We start from the raw sequence: 20,050 nt of genomic DNA, 5'->3' as shown, positions 1-20,050 counted from the left end.
AGAGAGAGAGAGAGAGAGAGAGAGAGAGAATACACATTCATATTAAAACTCTTTGTTACAGGAGGAAGTTAGGGGAAAATTAAATCTTTTCACCACAGAGACTGAAATAAGGTTCCATACTGTCAGATCATATAAATTTAAAAATCACTTCTGAAACTTTAGCCCTCTACTCTTTAAGCAGAAAAACTTCACCTAAAGAGGTCTATGGCCTGGCTGAGATTCAAGGGGAGAAATTTTTGTTAGGAAGGAAGGTGCAATTACAGCAAGACAGTCTGGAAGTGTTGGCTGATTCCCTCTTAGAAAATCCTTGGGCAGTAATTCTGACCTTGCCTGGGGATTGTAAGAGAATATTACTATGATCAACTCTGGGAGAGGAATGTGCTTAAGAAGCACATTTTAGAAGTGCCTTACTCCTACCAGAGAACTCTGGGGATTTCCCAAGACCTGTGTCTGCGTTGCAAGGAGTGTCTGGTTATAATTAGTCAGATTTCTGTTGTGTCATTTTTGTGGTAAGTTAAAGATTTCATTACAGTTAATCAGTCATACAATGTATAAGTTTATATATATATATATATATTTTTTTTTTTTTTTTTTTTTTGAGAGCTGGGCCAGAATGCAGTGGCGCAATCTCAGCCCACTACAACCTCCACCTCCTGGGTTCAAGTGATTCTCCTGCCTCAGCCTCACAAGTAGCTGGAATTACATGCACACGCCACCACACCGGGTTGATTTTTGTATTTTTAGTAGAGATGGGGTTTTGCTGTGTTGGCCATGCTGGTCTCAAACCCCTCACCTCAAGTAATCCACCCGATTCGGCCTCCCAAGGTGCTGAGATTACAGGCATGAGCCACCACTCCCAGCCTAATTAGTCATATTTTAATTAGACCTAATTCAGGGCTGATTTTTCTCAGACTGTCCTTCTACCTGTTTGCACCTGTATCATTTATTTTGGGAATAAGTAGTTTTAACTTTAACATAGACTATGAGTTTTGAGTTCATATCCTGAATATATTTTAGGCTTTCTAAAATAGCAGCCCTGCTACATGCTGATATGGCAGGTTGCAGCCTACCTAGTATGAGAGCCCATCCTCATCAAGCATAGCCATAGGGTAGGAATTCTGCATTCTTCAGCTGTTGAGGCTTTGTCATGAGTCTGTGTCCTGAGCTCATGGCCAAATGTGGCCCAGGAACCCAAGTACACACACAGCTGTCCCCCTATATCCTTAGCTTCTCACTGGCTCCTTTCCTTGCTGGGATGGCCTTCTGCTCTGGACCTTAGCCTGCTCACCTGGGTCCTTAACAACTTACCCAACTCTTGCCAGGCCCTTCTCACCAAGGATTCCTCCCAACTCCCCTGCACATAACTACAGCCTGGATTCTCCCTAGCTCTACAGCTTGCAGTATTACACTGTCTAGAGATTCCTGTTGCTGTGCCTCACACTACAGGACAGACTTCCTGGCACTACTAAAGCCAGCCTAGATCAACCCAAGTTAATCACATCCGTACAAACACTGTGATTGGAACTGCTGGCCACCCTGAGGGAACCAGCCCATAGCCCAGTTAGCTCCCTGGCCATTGTGGGTTTCTTCCCTTTGCAGGCACCTGCTGCTAGCATCCCTTTGTGCACTAATACTAGCTAGGGAGGGTTCCAACTCCAGTCATGCCAGCATGCACAAATTCTCCAGGGACACAAAGGGTGGTTTCTGTGGAAAAAGGAGCCTATTTTCTGCCTCCACTGAGGATATCCTCAGAGTAAATATATGCACAACAAATGCTTTAGTACTGTGACATAAAATTATTTGTTGGCCAGGCATGGTCACTCAAACCTGTAATCCCAGCACTTTGGGAAGCCGAGGCAGGTGGATCACTTGAGGCCAGGAGTTTGAGACCATCCTGGCCAACATGGCAAAACCCCATCTCTACTACAAATGCAAAAATTAGCTGGACGTGGTGGCACATGCCTGTAATCCTAGCTACTTGGGAGGCCAAGGCATGAGAACTGCTTGAACTTGGGAGGCAGAGGTTGCAGTGAGCTGATACCGCACCACTGCACTCCAGCCTGGGTGACAGAACAAGACTGTCCCCAAAAAAGTAAACTAAAATAATTTTTTAGTAGGCAAAGTGAGATACAGTTGGCTGTATTAAGTAGTATTAAGTTAAAATACAACTCTGTTACCTGCTGCAACAAAAGATATGCAATTGCAAAATTACTGCAGCGCAGATCTAGCACCAACAATCTGAAATGCAGTCTCTAAGCTAAACATAATCTTTTTACAGATTTAATTAGTTGGGAAATTAGGGATGCTCAGGGTTGAACAGCCTGGGTCTGTCATGGAGAGAATGTTTAACCAATAGAAGGCCTATAAGGCTTTAGAAACAGAAGTCCCTCATTGGCTTTCAACCAAACTGAATCCATTACACCTGCCGAATCTGTCCAGAGCCCATTTCTTCTTAGGAACCACTAACTACCCGGCCATCCAGATGTGCCAAGTGTTTTCTGCCACCTGCTTTAGAGAAACATCTGGTGTCTTTATTACCTGGCTGTGGCTGGGGGAATTTTCCATTCCCCTCCATGGCCTTCTGTTCTTTTGAGTGAGTGTTGTTTGTGCTACTGCACATAGATTCAGATTTACTGTCCAGCTTTCCTCCTCTTTGTGCAGTGCTGACTCATTTTCCCCAGGTATTTGTTTCTGTGCAGCTTGCTGTAGTCCCTTGGTCTCTCTTGGAAAATGACAGTAAGGCATTTTTGAAGTGTTAGAAGGCTTTTGCTGGGGCTTTATCCAGCTCTCCCTGTTTGGTTTATTGGCAAAAGGGTCCCACTGTGCATTTATGTAGAATTTACCCATTATTTCTATTCCTGCCTTTCCAGTTGGAACCAGGTTAGCAAATGATGGAAAATTAAATCCAGATGATTTGTGATAAGAAATATGTTTTGTGAAAAAGACCACTCAGTCATAAAGAATGCTCAGAATTAGATTATGCAAATGCTTCTGTTATCACACTGTCAAGTGGTACAGGCACTCCTGATTTTGATTCAAGGCAAGGAAATTCTATTTAGCTTTTTATTTATTTAATGTTTTTGTTTTAAATGAGCAGGACCTCACTAAAGCATAAAAGAAATTAGGTCTTCAATAGGGCCTGCCTCGTAATCACCTATGTGCTTCATAACCCAACAGAGATGATGAATAAATTTGCTGTGGCCTCATAGTTTATAATTTACATCTGCAGTGTTTCAACAGCAATGGTTTTCATGCTCTTTAATTTCAGGAAACCTGTGATCTGGGGAAGATAAAACCTGAGGCCAGACGATACTTGGAAAAGTCCATTAAAATGGGGAAAAGAAATGGGCTCCATCTTCCTGAACAAGTACAGAATGTGAGTTTCCTTTTCTTACCAGAAAAAGAAATGAATAAATAAAACAAAATACTGGTTGAACGTCCCTAATCCAGAAATCCAAAATGCTCCTCAGGCTGAAACTTTTGGGTGCCAACATGATGCTCAGAGGAAATGCTCATTGGAGCATTTCAGGTTTTATGGGTAGGTGTGCTCTACTGGTAATAATGGGAATATTCCAAACTCCAGAAAACTCCAAAATCTGAAATGTTTCAAGCCCCAAGCATTTCGGATAAGGGATATCCAACTTGTGCAACAAAAAACAGAAAATAGGGAAACAGATGGCTTATAATAAAATAACCCATAATACAAATTCATCTACAATGTATTTAGTGGTTTTACATTCTACAACTCCTGTTAACCTCAGGAGTTAACCTCAGGAGTCTGTTTGGTGACGGACAAACAACTGATAACTTAAAATTGTTCTTTAACCTCGTACAAGTTTTATTTGTTTCATGTGTGTTGGGTGAGCTTATTTTCCCTACCCTGTTTTACATTCTTTAAGAGCTGATTTCAGGTCCTAGTAGTTGGTTTGTCTTTTCACTCCCTTGGTCATACAGAGATGGGGCACTGATTATAAAATCCTTACCGATGGAGAGTTTTTAAACTTTGGAATGGAGTATCCTATGTTTAATACATGCCCCTTAAGAGAAAAGAGATTAGCTGCTGAAAGATGCCTCTCAAAGTTTTTCTTTTGTCTGATGCCAGTCAAGTCTTCCAGGTTCAAAAATAAATTTGGCTCCAGAAATTTCTTCTTGGAAAGGAAATACAGTCCATGATTTATTTCCAGGTCATTCTTCTAGCCCGCAGGACTGGGAATAAGTTTGGAAGAAATCCAAATCAAGTGTTGTCAGCATGTTAGCTATGACCACAGGCACCACTGAGATATAGGTACCTTTCTCCCACCTAAAGCCCTTTGATCACCTTGTATCTTCCTTCACCTAGTTAGAGGAGAAATGTGATTGATCTCACTTACCTGACCCTTTGCTTTCCCGGTCAATTCTTAATTCTGTTTGGAGCATGAACACTGTGTTAGTTAAGATATGTTTGGTTGCAGCTAACAAAACCCTATTTAAATGAGATTTATTTGCTTGCATAACTGGAAGATCAAGGGGTGAGCTGCATGGGTTGGTTTGATCCTGATGCACAGTGGAGTCATTGGCCATCTGATTTTTCTATTTCTCTACTCTGTCTTCCTCAGTGTTAGTTTTATCTAAAGACTGGCTTCCTTTCATTACTAAAGTGGCTATAAATCTAAAAACTCCACCATCCAGAAGGACACAGAGAAGCCACTAGTAAACTTCTCCTCATGTCTTAATGGCCCAGAGTGGATCCTGTGGTTAATCCTGAATTCCCTTTTAGTCAATGGAATGCCAGGCCTGGGTTATCTGAACAGTCTCGAGGGCAATGGGGTTAGAATGATGGCCCAACTGGTGCAGAAGTCACACCTCTAGAGTTGCAGATAGGATCAGGTCCTATCTGAACTACATGGGCGCTGCAAAGTGGGGCAGAGGTAGAAAGGGGGTTGAGGAGAGTATCGGAAAACACCACTGAACAATGTGTTAGGTCAGTAGTGTCAAATTTAGTGTGCATCAGAATTACACGGAGGGCTTATTAAAACTCTGATTATAGGACTCGACTCTTAAGAGTTGGCACTTTAGTAGGTTTAGTGTTGGGGTCTCAAGAATTTGCGTTTCTAACAACTTAGGTGATGGTGATGCTCCTAGCCAGGGCCACACTTTGAGAAGCAGTAAAGTTCATTGTGTAACATTGTTAGAAGAATGGGACAGATTAATAAAATTGTATCATGATTTTTTTGTTTTTTTTTTCTGATGGTTTCCTTCTTATTGCTTCGTTTGATCTCCCTCCTAGTACTTTTTATGCGAATCTTAGGGTCTATAAATCATCTGTGTTTACAAAAACTCTATAAAACTAAAACATCACCTTTTCCCCGAAGCAACAATAGAATGAATTACTCAGCTCTTATCTCTTGGTTTACTTCATAACCAGATGCTGATTGCTGAATTAAAATTTTGAATTGGAAACGATTAGAAATTTGCTAATTGGTAATGTGCTGCTAGATTTATTCATTCACTCAGAAACTATTTATTGTGTATGTACTATGTGCAGTATATTGCCGTTTACTGTACCTCCTAAATTTATTCTTCAAATTCACAACTAATTTCCAAGACATCACCAGGCTTGCCTTTCTGTAAATGCTACACACAGATACACGTGGACATGACAAAGTGGACTGCAGAAACCTATTTTATCAAGCACATATCTACAGAAGTACTTCCTGGAGTTTGGGCATAGAAGTCAATACTCATATAAAAGTGAAACTCGATTGATGGTGATAAAAATGAGTTGTTTTTTTCAAACAATTCTCCTGCCTCAGCCTCCGAAGTAGCTGGGATTATAGTCACACAGCACCACATCCAGCTAATTTTTGTATTTTTAGTAGAGACGGGCTTTCACCATGTTGGCCAGGCTGGTCTCGAACTCCTGACCTCAAATGATCCACCCGCCTTGGCCTCCCAAATTGCTGGGATTACAGGCATGGGCCACCGTGCCCTGCACAAAATGAGTTTCTTTTTATTGCTAATGTCCTGTATTTTTATCTTCCTTTCAGGAAATCAAATCAATGAAGAAAAGAATGAGTGAGCTATGTATTGATTTTAACAAAAACCTCAATGAGGATGATACCTTCCTTGTATTTTCCAAGGCTGAACTTGGTAAGTTTTATTATTTTTCTAGATTAAATCATATAATTTAGGCAAATAATGTTACCTCACAGTTTGTTTTACTTTCCAGATACAAAATTTCTAAATCATCGTTCAAATAATTATTTTAAACATGATCCAGTACCTAAACCCACCACCCCTTCTACAGAAGAGACAATCAAACTAACCAAAATTAGATTTTAGGCTAATGAGAGTATATCCAATTTCTAGAGACAGTCCAGAGGGGACTTAATAATCTTTTTTTTTTTTTCACAATTTTTGTTGGTAGTTTATACTTGTGTTTAACAGCCTTCAGTGCCTTAAATTTTTTTTTTTTTTTTTTTTTGACTTGCAATGTTTCCTGCATTGTATCTTAAACTAGTCTCTTCTTATTCAGTCCTGGGTCTTTTTTTTTTTTTTTTTTTTTCCTGAGACGGGGTCTCTGTCTGTCGCCAGGCTGGAGTATAGTGGCGCAGTCTCAGCTCACTGCAACCTCTGCCTCCCTGGGTCAAGCTGTTCTCTTGCCTGAGCCTCCCGAGTAACTGGGACTACAGGCACTGCCACCACGCCCAACTAATTTTTGTAATTTTGGTAGAGACAGAGTTTCACCACATTGGCCAGGATGGTCTCAATCTCTTGACCTGGTGATCCACCCACCTCGGCCTCCAAAAGTGCTGGCGTGAGCCACCGTGCCCAGCCATCCTGGGTCTTTCTTCACTTAATTTTGCCTGTTCTCCACTGAAACATCATTTGCACAAGTTTACTGAAACCTATTCATATTTTGAATTACTATCTCCCAAGGCACCTGGCTTCTAACAGCTACCACCATTCCAGCAACATCAAAATGATATTTAAAGGGTTGTCATTATTTTACTTGAATTTCAGTTACTCCACAAAATTCCTAGAGCTACTAAAAGGCACCATGCCAATGCTAAATAAACCAGCAATGAGTGGAAAATTTGATATATGAGAAAATGATTTTTTGCAGGTGCTCTTCCTGATGATTTCATTGATAGTTTAGAAAAGACAGATGATGACAAGTATAAAATTACCTTAAAATATCCACACTATTTCCCTGTCATGAAGAAATGTTGTATCCCTGAAACCAGAAGAAGGATGGAAATGGCTTTTAATACAAGGTGCAAAGAGGTATTATAAATGTTTGTCTTTCTTTTGTTTTAATGGAATATTTTAAGAAAAGGGTTTACTTTGTTCACCAATGTCAAAGTCAGCTCAGAGACTGCTATTCCTGTGTGTGTGCACTGTATCTCTAATTCCTCAGACTTACAAGACTTTTAGTTTTTTCATTGCTCATTGACAACCTGCTTGGTGTGGTCACAGGATAAGCTGTTCTAATAAAAATAGAATGGGTTAAACAAATTAGAAGTTGCTTCTCTCCTAAATCAGCAATCCAGCACTGATAAGTCCTGGTTTAATATGAAAAACAAAAAAGGAAGAAGTAGACAGGGATTCTCGGTCATCTAGCCAGTTCTACCATGATCTGCCTCTCTAGCTATCCAAGTAACCATGAGGACCCTTTTTTCCTTACATAGGACCCATTCACCATTTGTTAATTCCCAGTTACTGCCTGAAGCTCTAAGACCAGGATCTCTGGGTGGATACAGTCCTCCCTGGTTGTAGCTTCTCGTAATCCAGCAAACTATAAAAGGAAAGACAAGTTATCAGCTCCTCACCCCCACACCCTCCCCAACACCCCCAGTGATGGCATAGGAAAAGAATAACCACACTAAAAAGTCCCATTTGGAAAAAGAAAGGCTGGGAAACATAGCGAGCTCATAGCAATTTTCCAAAACTTTCAAACTCCTCAGGAATTGTGAAGATTCTGTACTGTGTTGAAGTTTCTTGGTTAGCTTGTTGGGCTAAACTTGGATCTACTTTCTCACAAGAATTCCTTTATCAATTGTACTCTATGGCCCCCAGTTTTGCCCACAGGGAATTGTTTTTGTCCATTATCCTGGATGACCATATCTTGGCAGTGGACTGCTGGTCCTGCTAATGTCAGGTAGAATCCCAAGGGTTGCTTTAGGGATCAAATAATCACAAACTTTTGTAAGCCAGACTTACGATATCTTTGGTAATACAGCCTCCTCAAAAACGTAGGTTTCTTGTTTGTTTGCCTCTAATCAGATGCATGTCAAAATAACTATACCCAAATATCACTTTTGGTCATCGTTCTTAAACTTGCCAAATCTTATATACTGGCTTCTGAATTTATCCATTTATCCATCATTATCCATTTAGTGAAGTCTGTTTTCAGGCCCTCTGAACATAGTGAGCTTGTGGAGGAAGGCAGCATTCTCAAAGTCATGTCTGCAGTTCAGTAACTCTGAGTGACAGCCTTTTCTCCTGACACTAGGAATACAGAGCAATTGGCTTTTCCAACCATCTGAAGATTGTAGGCCATAGGCAGAACCTCCCTGAGCAGAATTCTTTTCCTTCCATCTTTAGAAACTGGCCAATTCTCACCCAAGTTCATCTCTCCCATGTAATCTTTCAAAAAGCAACAAATGCCAAAAAAAACCTCCCAACAGTATTAGTTTTCCCAAACAATTTCTCTAGACTAAGACTCCGTAGGTACGTGGCCTGCCTTCTGAGTTATGGCAAGCAGCAGTTTTCACAAATGCCCATGGTATAATGAGAACCTGCTTCCCAACCTGCAGTGTCTGGGTCCTTACCTTCCATTCCTGTACATTTTTCATTTTTATTGTTAGTAGCAACTGATTTCTGGTATTCATCTCTACATATGTCAGGGTCCAGGCTAAGGGACTTGACAGAAGTCAAAAGCACAGTAACTCAAATAAGATAAAAGTTTTATCTTTCCAGAAAGTAGATTAGAGGTTACCAGGGAATGGGGAGAGGGAAGACTGGGGAGTTAATGGTTACAGAGTTTCTGTTTGGGGTAATGGAAGAGTTTTAGAAACAGATCATGGTAGTGGTTGCACAACGGAATGAGTATTATTGTCGTTGAATTTTACATGGCTAAAATGGCAGATTTCACCACTATTTTGAAAAAAAAAGAGATTTGTCTTATAACTGTAAGTCAAGAGGTGAGTGGTCCAGAGGTGGAAGACAGCTCTACCATCCTCAGTATGTGGCTTTCAGGGTCATTGTTGTCATTTTCAGTTCACAGCCTGCGGCAAAGATCTATCAGACATGACCCAGAAATTTCACTTATCACTTCATTCACATCCCATTGTCCCATTGAGTATCACATGGCCACAGCTGGCTTTGAGGAAGGCTGGGAAACATAATTAGGTAACCATGTGTCCAGCAAACATTCAGAGTTCAGTCAGGCACGGTGGCTCACACTTGTAATCCCAACACTTTGGGAGGCCAAGGCAAGAGGACTGCTTGAGGCCAGGAGTTCAAGACCAGCCTGAGCAATATGGCAAGACCTCACCTCTGTGAAAACTTAAAAAAAAAAAACAAAAAAATTCAGAGTTCTATTACTAAAAGAAAAAATAAGAGAACAGATACTGAGAGAAAATTGGCAGTCTAGAGAGAAGATCTGGAGAAACTCCAAAAAGTGAAAGAAAATCTAATTAAACTATTTAATTTTAGAACTTGGAGAATTGCATTATGTGTGTTTCTCTATTCTGTGTTTCCATTTTAGTTTTAAAATAATAATTATAACAGATAATTATATAGTGTTTGGCTATGTGCCAGGCATTTGTCTAAGTACTTTACATATATTCTTATTTGAATCTTCATGATTACTCTCCAGTGTAGGTATTTTTATTTTCCACATCTTACAAATGAGAAAACTGAGGCTCAGAAAGCTTCAGAATTTGCCCAAGATCAGGTAACTAGTAAATGGTGGAACCAAATTTTGAATGCAGGTAGTGTGACCGCCGTGTGTGATTTTCCTTAGAAATCAGTCTGTAAATAATTTGCTGATTAGATTATTGGGGTTAGTTTTTTCTTTTACTTTAACATTTATTTACTTCCTCTAGGAGAATTATTTTTTATTTCATTGTTAAGAAAATAATAAAATAGTATCAATTTTTGTATTTGTAATACAAATAAAATATAAAACATATTTGTAATGTTAACTTGGGAAAAATCCCTGAAACATTTTTAAAAGCAGAATTTTATGGTGCCTTAGTTCATTTGTGCTGCTATAACAAAATACCACAGATGAAGTAATTTATGCACTATACACATTTTTCACAGTTCTGAAGGATGTGAAATTCAAGATCAAGGGGCACCAGCATTCAGTGTCTAGAAAGGACCTTTTTTCTGTGGCCTCACATGGCAGAAGGGGGAAGGCAGAAAAGGCCCAAGTTCTTTAGCTGTAGCCCTTTTATAAGGAACTAATTCATTAGTCACTTCCCAAAAGGCCCTGCCTTTTAACACTACCACAAAAGGGATTATGTTTCAACACGTGAATTTTGGGGGACATTCAGATCATAGCATGTGGCATTAAGTATATTCACATTGAGAATATGTTTATATTTTTCTGCAGCCATCACCTCCATCCACCCGCAGAAATTTTTCGTCTTCCTTAACTGAAACTGTACCCATTAAGCATTAACTCCCCACTACCTCCTTTCCCCAGACCCTGGCAGTTACTGTTCTATTCTGTGTCTCTGTGAATTTCACTACTCTAGGAACTTCATATAAGTGGAATAATAAAATATTTGTCTTTTTGTATCTGGCTTATTTCACTTAGCATACCTTAAAGGATCATCCACGTTGTAGCGTGTCAGAATTTCCTTCCTTGTGAAGGCAGAGTTATATTCCATTGTATATGTATGCCACATTTTGTTTACCTGTGTATCTGTCCATGGACACTTGGGTTGCTTCCATCTTTTGGCTGTTATAAATCATGCTGCTGTGAACATGGGTGTGTCGATCTCTCTTCGAGTCTCTGCTTTCAATTCTCTGTGTTATTTACCAAGATGTGGAATTGCTGGATCATATGGTTTGATTTTTTTAGGAATCACCATACCATTTTCTACAGCAGCTGAACTACTTTACATTCTCATCAGCAATGCGCAAGGGTTCCAATTTCTCCATTTCCTCACCAGCACATTTTCTGTGTTTTTAAAAATAGTAGCCATACGAATGGGTATGAAATTAAAAATGTTATGTTTTGTGTCTTTTACCACAATAAAAATGTCCAAAAGAACTTAAAGTACCAATATTAGGTGCAGTTCTGTCAGTAAAAATAAATACGGATTCGCTATATTCATTAAAAATATATTTTCATTCTAAGTTTATAGCGCCTACAATTTTGTTAAGACCTCATAGTTATCTCCTGAGGTTTAAAAAGTCATAAATTATTTCATGAATCCAAAAAGAAAGAAAAAAAGCCTGTAACACCAAATGGGACAGAAGTTTAAATGCTCTAAAAATATTTGACAATTTTACAAACCTAAAAATACATACAATAATTCTTCCTTTTAGTGCTTTGGATCAAATTATTGATTAGCCTTTGTTTTGTTGCTATTGTTTATTACTAGGAAAACACCATAATTTTGCAGCAGCTACTCCCACTGCGGGCCAAGGTAGCCAAACTACTCGGTTATAGCACACATGCTGACTTCGTCCTTGAAATGAACACTGCAAAGAGCACAAGCCGCGTAACAGCCTTTCTAGGTTAGTTTTTTTTTTTTTCCTATGACTGTTTTGCTGTACCATGTCAACAGGACAGAAGGCCTCAGAACATAAGATGCCTTTGAGGACATCCTACTTTTCATTCATTCAAGAGAAGTATATTGATCACCTATTATGTGTTAGAAGTATGCTTGGTTTTAGGGACTGCTCATTGTTTATATTGCTGTATAGGCCTGGCTTCACTGTATCTTATATCTTGTTTAGGCTCTTTATACTAATTCCTAATATGACATGTAGGTTCTAACAGAGAGTTACTAAAGTTACTGGTATTATTCACTGTTGTCACTAGGGATTTAGTAGTCATAGCATGGCTGCTTGTGAATTTGTATAAAATAAGCTGACAAATATGACGTACATAAAAATAGAACATATATAAACAAAAAACATTTAATATTCCAGAAACCACTTGTTAATATACAGAACTGATATAAAATAATATACATAAAAACTATTATCTAATAACTGTAATATAAAATAATATACATAAAAACTATTATCTAATGACTATATTACGGTTAAACACCATAAATGGTACGTATTTGTTATTGTATAATTCACTCATTCATTCATGAGACATTTATGAAATAACTATTCAGTCTTAGGCAGTATGCTAAATAGTAGGATAACAGAAAGGAATAAAACAAGGTCCTTTTTGCTGGGCGTGGCAGCTCATGCCTGTAATCCCAGCACTTTGGGAGGCCAAGGTGGAAGGACTACTTGAGGCATAGAGTCCAAGACCAGCGTGGGAAACAAAGAGACCCCAACCCTGTGTCTACAGAAAAATTTAAAAATTAGCCAGGCACGGTGAGACGTGCCTGTGTAATTCTAGCTACTTGGGAGGCTGAGGTGGGAGGATCCCTTGAGCCCAGTAGTTCAAGGCTACAGTTAGCCATGATCACGCCACTGTGCTCCAGCCTGGGTGACAGAGCAAGACCCTGTCTCTGAAAATAAAGATAATTTTTTAAAAAGAGACAAGGTCCTTTTCTCAATGGATTTGTCACTTACTGGAAACAACAGAAGTGTGAACAGGTAATTACTCTACAGTTTGATGCATGGTATAAAAGAGAATGGCTAAGAGAGTTAACAGGTTTGTAGAGAATGTTTCCTTCAGTGGTGATTGCATACACTAAAATGTTCCTTAGTAACCACCTGACTAACTTAATTCATTTAAAGGAGTTTTCCTTCTAACTTGAGATTGGCATATTCCTATGCAAAGTGTCCTCTTGGGAGGCTAAGGTTTGAGGACCCCTTGAATCTGGGAGTTGGAGTCCAGCCTGGGCAACATAGCAAAACTCTCTCGCTCTCTCACTTGCTCGCTCGCTCTCTCTCTGTATATATGTGTGTGTGTGTGCGTGCGCGTGTATACATACATGCGCGCGCACACACACACACACACACACACACACACATATGGAAAACTGTATCTTTGTATCCTCCATGAGTTTCCTCATTTCACAGTATTCCTCGGGCTGCTCCTCCATCTCTCACTTTGTGGGGTTGCCTTCTGAACTGCCATGTCCTCTGCCGAGCCAGGCACGTTTGTATCTTAACATATGTAACAGAAATGTAAAAAATAAATACATAAGACCATACTCATTTAGCCAAATGCAGTAAAGTGAAAAATTGACCACAGCAATATAATTTGTGGTTCTCAGAACTTTCTCCAGCTAAAAACTGGAATTGCTGTGTCCAGATAGACCTTCATAGAAATGGGGTAATGAGAAACTAAACCCATTGATAGGAATTTCTAGATAACATTGACCACAGGTCACGTCTGATGTGTTTTTCCTAGCTTTCTTAGGAGTCCGACTAACTGCATTGAAGAATAATCATGTACATGACTTTGGCTTCACTGTTGCTTTACTTCCTGAATAACATTCTTCAGTCAGTGTTCTCTGAGATAAACTTGAGCTTTGGTGATGAATTGAGGAACTCATGGCCCAGTTCTGGTGGTGTTAAAAGAAAAAGGGGTGGCCGGGCATGGTGGCTCATGCCTGTAATCCCAGCATTTTGGGAGGCCAAGGCAGGTGGATCATGAGGTCAGGAGATGGAGACCATCCTGGTTAACACAGTGAAACCCCATCTCTACTAAAAAAAAAATACAAAAAACTAGCCAGGTGTGGTGGCGAGCACCTGTAGTCCCAGCTACTCTAGAGGCCGAGGCAGGAGAATGGTGTGAACCCGGGAGTAGAGCTTGCAGTGAGCTGAGATTGGGCCACTGCACTCCAGCCTGGGCGACAGAGCGAGACTCCGTCTCAAAAAAATAAAAAATAAAATAAAAGAGGAGCTAGGACCATAAAATCAATAACCCCGAAGAGCAAAGTGTGCTTCCATAATAGAGCCTGCTTTCCTCCCTCACTTTTTTCCTCCTTTCCCTCATTCCCCCTGATTTTTCTGTATTGAATACTGCAAAGGAGGAAGCACCGTGCTAAAACACAGGTGGTATTTATGAGTATGTTTGCTCCCGAAAGCAAGTAGATCACTAACTTTTCCCTTTTCCTTCACAGATGATTTAAGCCAGAAATTAAAACCCTTGGGTGAAGCAGAACGAGAGTTTATTTTGAATTTGAAGAAAAAGGAATGTGAAGACAGGGGTTTTGAATATGATGGGAAAATCAATGCCTGGGATCTATATTACTACATGACTCAGACAGAGGAACTCAAGTACTCCATAGACCAAGAGTTCCTCAAGGAATACTTCCCAATTGAGGTGGTCACCGAAGGCTTGCTGAACACCTACCAGGAGTTGTTGGGACTCTCATTTGAGCAAGTGACAGATGCCCATGTTTGGAACAAGAGTGTTACACTTTATACTGTGAAGGATAAAGCTACAGGAGAAGTATTGGGACAGTTCTATTTGGACCTCTATCCAAGGTACTGAGGATCACGTTGTTGGAAGGGACCTTAGGGATTCAGCTGCTACCTACTTTAAGACTCTACTCTTGGCCAGGCACAGTGGCTCATGCCTGTAATCCCAACACTGTGGGAGGATTGCTTAAGGCTGGGAGTTTGAGACCAGCCTGGGCAATACAGTGAGGCCCTGTCTCTACAAAAAATTTAAAAATTAGGTCAAGTGCGGTGGCTCATGCCTGTAGTCCCAGCACTTTGGGAGGCCGAGGCAGGTGGATTGCTTGAGTCTAGGACTTCAAGACTAGCCTAGGCAACATGGCAAAACTCTGTTGTTACAAAAAATACAAAAATTAGCAGGTGTGGTGGTACATGCCTATAGTCCCAGGTACTCGAGAGGCTGAGGTGAGAGGATCACTTGAGCCTCAGAGGTGGGGGCTGCAGTGAGCCAAGATTGCAACACTGCACTCCAGCCTAGGTGACAGAGTGAGACCCTGTCTCAAAAAAATAATAATAATAATTAAAAATTAGCCAGGTGTGGTAGTGCATACCTGTAGTCCTAGCTGTGCTGAAGCAGGAGGGTCACTTGAGTCCAGGAGTTTAAGGTTACAGTGAGCTATTATCACACTGCTGCATTCTAGCCTAGGTGACAGAGCTAGACCCTATCTCTAAAAAAATTAATTAAAAAACAGACACTACTCTTTCATATTTCTCACGTGGGCTTCTTAGTATAGAGATTTAAAATGTGGGTCTGAAGCCAGAATGTCTGGCATCATCATTTACTAGATAAGTTACTTAATTTTTCTATGCCCCAGTTTTCTTACCTATATTATAGGTCCTATAAAATGGGAGTATTAATAGTACCTGCTTTGTATGGTCATTGTAAGGATTAAATTGGTTAAATACATGCAAAGCATTTAGAAGACTGCTCAGCACCTAGCGAAGGCTTAATCAAAGTTAGCTGCTACTATTGTCATTGTCATCATCATCTAGTTTGTGCACTACATTTACTTAATTTAATATTGACCACCACCCAGGCATGGTGGCCCACACCTGTAATCCCAGCATTTTGGAAGGCTGAGGTAGGCAGATCACTTGAGGTCAGGAGTTCGAGATCAGCCTGGCCAATATGGTGAAACCCCATCTCTACTAAAAATACAAAAATTAAACAGGCATCTGTAGTCTCAGCTACTCGGGAGGCCAAGGTATGAGAATAGCTTGAACCCTGGAACCAAGATCACGCCAATACACTCCAGCCTGGGCAACAGAGCAAGACTCTTAACTCAAAAAACATAAATAAATAAAATAAAATTGAGCACCAGAATGTTTATTAGGTAATCTGTCTGCTAATCATCTATGGCCACTCCCTTCAGTCTGGCTGAGAGGCAGCACAGTTTAGTAGAAGTAGCAAAACCTTTGCAGTCAGTCAGATTTGAGTTTGAATGCTTGAGTGACGTAACCTCTTTGAGATTCTGTTTCTTCCTCTGTAATATGGGACTGAAAATCCTTTTACAGGATTATTTTATTCATTAAAGACTACACATCTTGCCCAGATATCAGTGGTAACAATTACAAAAAAATGTTATAATTGTGTCTGTAGCATGTAATAACTATAGATTCCATAGTGTTTCATCAGACACAAAAGGATTTGGATCTCTTTCTCCCCAGGCTACTTTCTAAAGCAAAGTCAACCTCTTATAATTACTAATCATTTTACTAAATAGATCAAAGTAGAGGATAGTATCCCCCTCATTCAGTAATACATACAAGTTTGTAATCCACTGACTTTGAGTGCTGAAAAGTAGGTTGAGTAACTGTGTCATCCAGTTGGTGGGCAGAAGTGTCTTTTAGCACCCAAGTGATTATCCCGGTGTGTTAGTCCGTTCTCACAATGCTGTAAAGAACTGACTGAGACTGGGTAATTTATAAAGGAAAGAAGTTTAATTGACTTACAGTTCTGCAGGGCTGGGGAGGCCTCAGGAAACTTACAATCATGGCAGGAGGGGAAGCAAACACATCCTTCTTCACGTGGCAGCAGGAAGGGGAAGTGCCAAGCAAAGGGAGGAAAGCCCCTTATAAAACCATCAGATCTTGTGAGAACTCACTCACTATCATGAGACTGGCATGGGAGTAACTGCCCCTGTGAATCAATTACTTCCCACCGGGTCCCTCCCACGATTCGTGAGGATTATGGTAACCACAGCTCAAGATGAGCTTTGGGTGGAGACACAGCCAAACCGTATCACCTGGTGCTTTATGGACTTACTTTCACTTCTATTATGACCTAAAATTAAAACCCTGCCAAATATAGATGAGTCTTACTTTTAACTAAAAAGTGTCAGGATATAGTTTTAACCCAAGAACTCTTTCAGGAGTAATCCTTTAACATTGGAGTCTGCTATAACTGTCCTCAGATTTTCTTTCCAGGGTCAAAGAACAATTCCTGCTACCTCATTCTGCTGTCTCCCTGCCAGGATATAATTAATTTCTTTTGTACTCAGAGATCTGGTCATTGCTACCAGCACCCTGGTATGGGTGGCAGAGTAATCTTTGTGAAAGCAGTGACCTAAAGTTAATGTTTACTTCCTGTCATCTTAGATGTTCTCTTCATGATGGTAAAAGGGATTAACTTGTGTTATTTGTCTAACTGACTTTTAAAAAGGGTATTTAGAATAGGTTTTAAAAAGACCAGGTACTGGCTGGGTGCAGTGGCTGTAATCCCAGCACTTTGGGAGGCCAAGGCGGGTGGATCACCTGAGGCCAGGAATTCAAGACCAGCTTGGCCAACATGGTGAAACCCTGTCTCTACTAAAAATACAAAAATCAGGCTGGGCACAGTGACTCACACCTGTAGTCCCAGCACTTTGGGAGGCCAAGGAGGGCGGATCACCTGAGGTCAGGAGTTTGAGACCAGCTTGGCCATCATGGCAAAACCCCATCTCTACTAAAAAAACAAAAATTAGCTGGGCGTGGTGGCAGGCACTTGTAGTCCTAGCTACTCTAGAGGCTGAGGCAGGAGAATCATTTGAACCCAGAAGGTGAAGGTTATAGTGAGCCAGGATCTTGCCACCACATCCCAGCCTGTGCAACAGAGCGAGACTCCATCTCAAAACAACAAGAATAAAATTAACCAGCATGGTGGTGCACACCTGTAATACCAGCTACTCAGGAGGCAAAGGCAGGAGAATTGCTTGAACCTGGGAGGCGAAGGTTGCAGTGAGCTGAGATCATGCCACTGCACTCCAGCCTGGCTGACAGAGCAAGACTCTGTCTCAAAGAAAAAAAAAAAAAACAGGTACTATTAGTCTTCTGAGCAAAAGAAAAGGGGGAAAGGACACCTACTCCCAGAATGAAGTCTGATAGCTTTTGGAGAATGAAGTCTGATAGCTTTTGGAGAATGAAGTCTAATAGCTTTTGGAAGGACCATCACGGATGCCACACTATGTAAGAATAGACTAATTGATAGTGTAATTTATGCATTTTCTCAGGCTAACTAAAAGCATTCTGTTTCAAAAAGGCCTGTCTAGTTTATAAAAGAAGCTTATTTAATTGTGATTACTGATTCTTTCCTCTTCAAATATAAGGAAAAACCTTATTGTCTGAAATTCAGTTTTTTATTCCGATTTTAATGAAAAGGCTGCCTAGTGAGTCAAACTGTATCTTTTATTTCAAATTTGTGTTTCAGCATTGTTTAGTGTTTAATAATCCCATCTTTGAAAAAGAAAAGTAGAACGTCATTAAAATAAATTGGACAGTCAGCTGTCGGTGTCACATGCATTCTTCATTCTTACCTCGAGATTTTTCAACAAAAGAAACTTTGGAGTTCACACAGAATGATAGTGGAGTTATTGTTTGTTTAGCGTTAGTTTTTCCATTTTGGCAAAATAACCTACTTTCTAAAAGGCAAATTAATGTTTAAAAGCATCTCTGGTAACAGATAGGGCTTAATGACTGGAAGAGGCCATGCCAATGTAGTTGCTAGAGGAGAATTTTCCTATCTTGTCAACGCGTGTTTCTGGCTCCTAGGGAAGGAAAATACAATCATGCGGCCTGCTTTGGTCTCCAGCCTGGCTGCCTTCTGCCTGATGGAAGCCGGATGATGGCAGTGGCTGCCCTCGTGGTGAACTTCTCACAGCCAGTGGCAGGTCGTCCCTCTCTCCTGAGACACGACGAGGTGAGGACTTACTTCCATGAGTTTGGTCACGTGATGCATCAGATTTGTGCACAGGTGAGTTTTTTTTCCCCCAGTAAACCTGCCAGTTGGTTTTTTAGAAAACTTTTTGACTGCTGTCAGGTTTCTGCTCCTAACATGTTTTTTCAGAAGCTGAATGTGTTGAAGAATTGTGTAGGCCTCCTGCAAAACCAAAATTTTCCTTATCCTGTCCTCTTTCACAACATATTTTTACCTGGAGGTTCATCTACCAGTGAAAGAGGTTTCTTGAATAACGGCCTATGGAAAAAGAATAAGACTATAAGGAAAGGTAACAGATACTTTGCTCTTTCCTTTTAATCCTTTTGCACAGGAATTTGGTATAAATTTCTCAGAAAAACTGCGCTGTAATCTCTCTCTTCTGCTTATCAATGCTTTGTTTACTTTAGTGATTTTTCAATCCTCTTAGACTCTTTACTTATTTTTAAATAATAATTTTGTAACATTTCCCTTTACTAACTTCAAATTAAAATCATAGATAATATAACTATACAAAGAATTTGGCAGAGTGGAGGTGTATGTGTGCAGTAGATTAAAACTGATTTTTTATTTCTGAAAATAAAAAGTACATTTATTCTCAACTTTGTAATACAATCCATTTAATTAGGCTCAGACTATTCTGGCATGAACCATATGAACCTGCTAACATTTAACCATTATTAACATAGGAAAATATCTAGTTCAGCAATTCAACCTAATAGTTGAAATATACTATTATTGGCCAGGCATGGTGGCTCATGCCTGTAATCCCAGCACTTTGGGAGACCAAGGTGGAAGGAGTGCCTGGGTCTAGGAGTTTGAGAAGAGCTGGGCAACATGGGAAAACAAACAAAAATACAAAAATTATCCAGGCATGGTGGTATATGCCTTTGGTCCCAGCTACTTGTGAGGCTGATGTGGGAGGATCACTTGAGTCCAGGAGGTTGAGATTCCAGTGAGCCATGATTGTGCCACTGCACTCCAGCCTAGGTGACAGAGCAAGACCTTGACTTTAAAAAAAAAAGAAAAAAAGAAAACCACCCAAAAAACTGATAGTAACAGAAATGAAGGTACAGTTTTCCTAATTTGAAATCTTTATATGTCTCTAAAGGTAGACTTAAAAAGCAACAGTGACAAAAACAAAAACCTTTTTATTAGGATACTTTTAGATTCATAGAAAACTTGCAAAGACAATACAAGGATTGCCTGTATTGTCCCTCACCCTGTCACCCCTGCTTCTAACATCTTCCATTCCAG

General features: G+C 40.1%; 1 protein-coding gene across 2 annotated transcripts in view; it reads left to right on the top strand.

Moving 5' to 3' along the window:
* NLN (neurolysin (metallopeptidase M3 family)) overlaps positions 1-20,050 on the top strand; it is a 109,984-nt gene that overhangs the window by 54,566 nt on the left and 35,368 nt on the right. For both annotated transcript variants that reach the window (XM_011966747.1, XM_011966748.1), the window contains 6 exons: positions 3,269-3,376; positions 6,027-6,129; positions 7,106-7,266; positions 11,604-11,739; positions 14,265-14,631; positions 18,631-18,832. In XM_011966747.1, the coding sequence (XP_011822137.1) occupies positions 3,269-3,376; positions 6,027-6,129; positions 7,106-7,266; positions 11,604-11,739; positions 14,265-14,631; positions 18,631-18,832 (1,077 nt within the window). The remainder of the gene's footprint in view (positions 1-3,268; positions 3,377-6,026; positions 6,130-7,105; positions 7,267-11,603; positions 11,740-14,264; positions 14,632-18,630; positions 18,833-20,050) is intronic.

Source organism: Mandrillus leucophaeus, unplaced genomic scaffold, assembly GCF_000951045.1.
Source record: "Mandrillus leucophaeus isolate KB7577 unplaced genomic scaffold, Mleu.le_1.0 Scaffold771, whole genome shotgun sequence".
Classification (NCBI taxonomy): Eukaryota; Metazoa; Chordata; class Mammalia; order Primates; family Cercopithecidae; genus Mandrillus; species Mandrillus leucophaeus.
Note: the sequence above shows the minus strand (reverse complement) of the source record. Positions and strands in the feature narration are given on the sequence as shown.